We start from the raw sequence: 6,682 nt of genomic DNA, 5'->3' as shown, positions 1-6,682 counted from the left end.
CAGCTCTTCCGGGCAGGAGGGGTTGGCATACCTGGGCGGCAGGGGGACAGGGAGTGGAGAGCCTCCCCTGGCCCCCAGCGGACAACGCCCACCCACCCGAGAAACACAAGTAAGCTCGAAGACTTGTACACGTGGACAAGCACACACCTCCACTAACACAGACACAAGGGACACAGGCTCACCCAGAGGCGCGGCTGGCCTTTGGAAAAACCTTTTTTTTCTAGGGAGGGGCACCCCGGACAAAGAGAAGGGGGATGTGGGCGACTCAAAACAAAAAGTGCCAATTAAGGGTATTTTAGAAAGGGGCCGACCTCCCCCTCCCCCGTATGTAAACACGCAGCCACCAGATCCAGACGCCCAAGAACCTCTCCCCGCCCTTCCAATGAGGTAGGAGGCGTCAATTACCGAGCAGAGGCGGGGTCTGATGATGGGCGGGGCCTTGCTAATCGCCGTCCTATCAGGGTATCAGGGCGGGGTAGCCTGCTCTGCTCTCCTCCCTCCCGCTCCCGCCCCTCGCTGGAGGCTCCGCCCTTCCACGTGACTCCGCTGCCGCTCGGTATTGGCTGCAGCTACAGTTGCCCAGGTGACGGCAGAGCGGCCTGGCCGGGGCACGGAGCGCCCCGTGATCCGTCCGGTGTCCTGACGTCTCCAGCGCGCACCCTACCACTGCAGGCCAGGTAAGCGGCCTCCCCTCAGTCCTCCAGGGCCTTGCGGCGCCGCCCGGGCTATCCTCCGGCCACAGTCTCGGGAGTCCCCCGCGTGGCCTCCTCGTGGGTTCCCAGACGCCCCGCGGGGGTGCGGGCAGGGAAGCCACGCCCCCGACGCTGCCTCCTTGGGCACGCCCCCAAGGGAACCTCGTCCCGCGGACCCCGCCCAAGGCCCCCTCCCTTTTCCTATGCCTCATCTTCTCTCCTTTGGGAACCCTCTCCCTTCCAGCCGACCCTTCCCCTCTCCCCTCATACCACATCTTCTCCCAACCCCTCTCCCCTCCCCCACTCCTAAAACTCCCCTCCCTCACCTCAGCTCCTCCTCCACTCTGGCCTGCTGGGGAGCTGCCCCCTCCCCCCTTGGAGGAAGGGATGTCTTGAGGTCTTTTAGATCTGGGCTTCTTAACATGGAGTCCCAGATCTTGGAAGGGGGCGGTCCCCTCGTCATTTTCACTACTGTCTAGCTGAAATTGACCTCCTTCCTGATCTGGAAAAGAGTGTCCCAGGCTTCCCAGTGCCCACGGAGTCCCCATTTGAGCCGTTGTCCCTATCCATTGAAGGGGATTTGGGGGAGTGCAGGGGCTGCTTTGTGGCCCCTCGGACCTGGTAGGTTCTTCCTTTATGGTTGACGGATGCCCCAGAGACGGTGGGGCAGAATTTGTCCTTCTGCCTCCATCGGTTCATTCATTCCTTCAGCAGATGGAAGATGCAGGGCTACAGAGCTCTAGCCTGCCCTGGCTCTCATCCCCAGGGGCAACATTGAACCAGTAACTCTGTTGCCCACCCAGTGTGCCTAGGATGGGGAGCCCCCTGCCATTTGGGGAGTGGGAGAGCCTGAATCAGAGAACAGGGGCCTTGAAGAAGGGCTGGACTTGGGCTGCTTGCTTGGAGAAGGGAGCCAAAGCAGTGACATGGGGGGCCTGGAGTTGGTGAGAACGGGCAGCAATTCTGGAGAATCCTGGAGGTTTGGGATTCGGAGCTGGGCAGATTTGCTGGGTTTCTTTACCTGGAGCTTATGGTTATTGTGACAGCCCAAGGGAAAGGTAACAAGGGCAGGGGAGTAGGAAGGTGGGCACACATTAGATGAGCGCCCTCTGTAGCTTGTATGGACCCAGCTGTTAGCCTGGTGTCTCTCCTGTGAGAGGTAGGGGGCTGTTTTGGGGGATTGTAAGTGCTTAATAAGTGCTAGTTGGCTGACAAACATGTATTAAGCACCTACAGTGTGCAGAACCTCTAGTTTGATGGCTCTGAGCAAGTGACCACTCCTTTGGGCCTAAAAGCCTCTCTTAATCTCTTTCCTAATATATAATAAGCTCTGATATAGATTGGTAGGGAAATTCACTTTCCCAGGAAATCATAGATCTTTGAAGGTTGGAATCACAAGGTACAAGACCCGGTACTCAGGGGAAGGCAAAGGTCCTATGTAATGGGGGGAGGGGGGAGGGCAGGAAGGCTTCATGGAGGAAGAGCCATTTCAGGTGGGCAGAGGGAAGGACATTCCAAGCTGGAGAGAGCCCATTAAGCTGGAATGGACAGGCTGCGGAAGGGGTTAATGTTGACTGGGGTTCTGGAATGGCGCTTCAGCTTGTGGGGCAAAGGAGAAAGGAGGATATAGAGAGGAGGGAGAGACAGAGGGAAGACTGACATGGAGAGAGTGAGGAGGGGAGGGAGAACCAGAAGGAGAAAGAGAGAGAACGCCAGATGGCAGGTTCAAATGCAGTTGTCCTCAATAGCTGCAGGAATTCCCTAAAGCTGGGTGGCAGCCATAGAGTTAATTCTCCATTTGGGGCTGACTGGGTGACCACAGGGCTGGGTTACCAGGGGCCTCTTCCAGCGTTCCCTTCATTTCCATGTGCTGAGGCCACTGAGGTAGAGAGCACATGTGATCCCTAAGGGATGCCACTGACTGAAACAGGGAAGTCAGAAAAAGGACATGAGGAGGGGAGGATGAGACCATCTGGGTTTGGGAGATGCTGTAAGGACGCAGTTTGAGTTAGAGCTCAGAAGAGACAGCAAGATAAACTGGGGGGACAGAGGGAGATGGGCGAGGAAAGAGGGAGACAGAGGGAAAGTGGGGAGAGAGAGATCGAGGGAGGGAGGGAGGGAAGGAAGGAGAGAAGGGGGAGAGAAAGAGAAGGGGAAGGAGAGAGATTTGGGAGGACAGTGATCCCTCACCTATCCTGGGAGTTACGTTCCAGAGACCCCCCCCCCAGTGGTAGGTGAAAATCCACAAAGTAGTGGTGTTGTATTTATGTTGTTATTTATATATATTTATGTTCTATATATATTTAAGGCTTTATAAACCCTTCCCATGCTCCTATAAACCTTTCCCACACTGAGCCAATCAGCCCCCAGGCTACAGAACACAGCACTGTGGTTGGTTGCCTTTCAGCCACTAGTGTGCCATGTACAATCTTATGCTGGCAAACTTGCATGTACTGCATTTCCATTGTGTACTGTATGGTATTTATCCTCAAAATCCTGTGATATAGTGAAAACTCTGTGATACAGAATTCATATATATTTATCGCCACCTCTAAAACCCTGACCTTCTGTCTTAGAATCAATGCTGTGTGTTGGTGCCAAGGCAGAAGAGCAGTAAGGGCTAGACAGTGAGGGTCAAGTGACTTGCCCAGGGTCACACGGCTGGGACGTGTCTGAGGCCAGATCTGAACCCAGGACTTCTGACCTCTTGGCCTGCCTCTCAACCCACATATATTTTTTAGAAACCTGCACTACAATGAAGCCACTATAAGTGAACCACAATATAGGGAGGGATGGCTGTATCTGCCTAGATGAATAATATGTTGATTTTGACTCTCCATGTGCTATGGAAAGCTGGTACAGAGTTAGCTAGAGACCTGGAATTAGAATTCTGCTCCTTTTCTCACTCCTCATCTTCCTTAATGTTTCTGCTGCCCCTCTATTAGTGACTGTTCTCTCTTCCCTTGACTTCTGCTCTCTCTGGGATTGCCTCTTCTCTGTCTAACCATCCCTTCCTTCTCCATCTCCTTCGCTGGTTCATTGTTCTCCTTCTACTCCCGAGGTGGGCCTGACTTCTAAGGCTCTAACCCAAACCCCATCCCTTTGAAGAGCTTAATTCTTTGCAGATGACTTCCTGAGCTTGTCCCCCATCTCCAGGGGCCCTCTGGCCAATTCTGTTTGGCTGTCCCATTGGCACTCCCAATACAACTTGTTAAAATTACTTAGTTCAGAATAATGAGGTTGTGGATAAGCCTTGGACCTGTAGTTAGGAGGATATGGGTTCAAATCCCAGTTCAGATGGGTGGGAATGTGGGAGAGGGAGGGTTGGATTTGGTGGCCTCTGAGGTCCCTTCTAGCTCTAAGTCTGTGGTGCTATGAGCACTCGAAAGCAGTAGGCATTGATCAATGAAAAAGAAAGTGAATTGCCTGAATCAGCTTTCTCTAGCACTGATCTGAAAAAAAAATTACAAACATAAAAGTGGCTTTAAAATCTATGCTTTGGAAAAAGCAAGTCATGGTGTGCAGACTTAAAAAAGGAAGCCCATCTCTCTCAAGTGGTGGCGGTTTGTTCTTGTAGGGGGAAATGCATTAAAGTGAATTTTTCTATGTAGTGATTTAAACCAAGTTCACCCCAATGAGAAGTAACACTTGTGCTCTTAAGAATCTTAGATTTGGAAAAGACCTTGGAGGCCAGCCAGTTCAACCATCTCGTTTTACCAGTGGGGAAACTGAGGCCCAGAGAGAGAAATAACGATTTTCTTAAAGTCACAAAGAACTAGGGCTAGAACCCAAGACTTCTGACTCTTCTCAGGTTATACTTAATGTCAGTGGGAGGGGAATTTGGAGTCTTCCCTGGGAAGGTGGCCCTGGGGTAACAGTTAGACACTAACTAACCTCCTGGGAGGGAGAGGAGACAAGACTCATTTTAATTGCAATCTGCCTTTACTGTTTCACCCCTGGCCACAATGTAATTATTTGCAATGTGTCTTTTGCCTCCTAGATATTTTGTTATGAGAACGTCCTTGAATCTTCAGAATGGGAGATATTCTAGCTTCTGAAGCTGAATTGCTTGGACTGGTGAAAGAGGTATTCATTTATTCCCTCCCTCCCTCCCTCCCTTCCTTCCTCCCTTCCTTCCTTCCTCCCTCCCTTCCTCCCTCCCTCCCTCCCTCCCTTCCTCCCTTCCTCCCTTTCTCCCTCCTTCGCTCCCTTCCTTCCTCCCTTTCTTCCTCCCTCCCTCACTCCCTCCCTCCCTCCCTTCCTCCCTCCTTTCCTCCCTCCCTCCCTCTCTTTCTCCCTCCCTCACTCCCTCCCTCCCTCCCTTCCTCCCTCCTTTCCTCCCTCCCTCCCTCCCTTTCTCACTCCTTCGCTCCCTTCCTTCCTCCCTTTCTTCCTCCCTCCCTCACTCCCTTCCTTCCTCCCTTTCTTCCTCCCTCCCTCGCTCCCTTTCTTCCTCCCTCCCTCCCTTCCTTTCTTCCTCCCTTCCTCCTTTCATTCCTTCCTTCCTTCCACAAGCTTTTACTCCCTGCTTAATCTGTGCCAGACCCCCCTACTGGATGCTGGGGCCTCTTAGACACAGCCAAAGGATCCTGCCCCCACAGAGCTTCTGTTCTTTAGGAAGGAGAAAACATGGAAAAGAACGACTACAAATCCATCCTGCAAAGCAAATGCCAAACGCCCTAAAAGTCTTGGGTGGTTTTAGGCTTTCTTGGCTTATTGAGCTTTAGCAGCGAAGGCACATTGGCGACTCCCAAGAAACCAAGCCATTTCCTGGGGAGGCCTCTTGTGGGAGGGACCTGTTGGCCAAGTCACAGATCACAGAGCAACCACGTGGGATCTCTGTGCCCTAATAAATGCTTTACTCGAATCCCTTAGGATGGAAGCCAAGGAGCACTGACTTTACTACCGCATCTCATTAGCTTTAGAGGCTGGAACTACAGCCAGGTGTCCTGGCCTTGCAGCCAGGGAAGCCCGGGTACGGTTCTGCCTTGGGCCCCGACTGGCCCATTGCAGGGCCCCGAGTGAGTCACTCAGCCTCTGTGTCTCCCAGGCCTCTCTGAGACTTGCCTGCATGGGAGGCTCCATCCTGGGGATGCTCCATGCCAATCAAGTCATCCGTTTGTCCACCTCTGCCCACCTTCAAAGCGTAATATAGGACCAGGTTGAGGTGGCCTACACTCCCCCTGGGGAGCCAGTGAGAGCAGGGGGTGAGAGAGTTGATCCTCCCCTCTCTTCCCCTTGGGGAAAGCAGCACAAATTGTCTTCCAGAGGGACAGAGGCTGGGCTTGGGAGGTGGACGTTAAGGCCTGGAGGGGAACGTCTTAGAGAGCTGACCCACTGCCTCCCTTCTTGAGCTTGGCTATTGCTGAGAAGCAGCCTAAGTCTCCTGCCTCTGGATTTTCCCAGCCTCCCAACTGCCACCTTTCTCCCTTGAGAGCTGAAACACTCCCCAGCCCTGGTCTGAAGCTAATCCTCCTCCTTGGGGAGAGAGGTAAGATTCTCCCCAAGCCTTCAGGCCCCTTCCTTGATGTTAGAAAACAGGCCAACCTGATCTATTCGTGGGGTCACACAAGGCAGGGCGAATGGGGTGGTTGGGTGAGGAAAGTGGGAGACGAGAATCCCCGTGACTGACACCTGACCTCCCCCCAAGTCCTGACCCTCCTTTAGGCCACTTGTTGGGTTTGTCCTTCCTCCTAAATTGATCTGGCTCTGAGATGAAGTCCAGGGACAATGTGGGGGAGAGAGAGACATCCTTTTGGTACAAAGTCCCAGGCTACTTGTTGTCCTCAGCTGAAGCTGAAGAGAGACGTAGGGCTTCATGGGAAGGTAGTCAATGTCCAGAGGGATCCTCTGTCTCAGAGGTCCTCTCTCAGACCAGCCACTCCAGGAGGGCTCCCAAGAAGCAGCGATCTGGCAGTTTCAACTTCCCCAGCTCATCTGTTCCTTTGTGGAATTTTGGGTCTTCTTGTCCTTCCCCTGCTTGGGCATTG

The 6,682-nt window shown here is 53.1% G+C and overlaps 1 protein-coding gene across 4 annotated transcripts in view; it reads left to right on the top strand.

The window, feature by feature from the left end:
- Nucleotides 1-524: 524 nt before the first annotated feature.
- The window catches only part of ARMC9 (armadillo repeat containing 9), a 106,494-nt gene continuing 100,336 nt past the window's right edge, over nt 525-6,682 (top strand). For 2 of the 4 annotated variants that reach the window (XM_056819950.1, XM_056819954.1), the window contains exons 1-2: nt 525-677; nt 4,693-4,778. In XM_056819950.1, coding sequence (XP_056675928.1) covers nt 4,728-4,778 — 51 coding nt within the window. In that variant the 5' untranslated portion in view covers nt 525-677; nt 4,693-4,727. Of the gene's footprint in view, nt 678-850; nt 1,314-4,484; nt 4,504-4,692; nt 4,779-6,682 lie in introns of those variants that run through there. The other 2 variants (XM_056819951.1, XM_056819952.1) reach the window with 2 other exon arrangements.

The sequence above is a fragment of the Monodelphis domestica genome, chromosome 2 (genome assembly GCF_027887165.1).
Source record: "Monodelphis domestica isolate mMonDom1 chromosome 2, mMonDom1.pri, whole genome shotgun sequence".
Lineage (NCBI taxonomy): Eukaryota > Metazoa > Chordata > Mammalia > Didelphimorphia > Didelphidae > Monodelphis > Monodelphis domestica.
The sequence above is the reverse complement of the archived record's forward strand: the minus strand, read 5'-3'. Positions and strand labels throughout refer to the sequence as shown.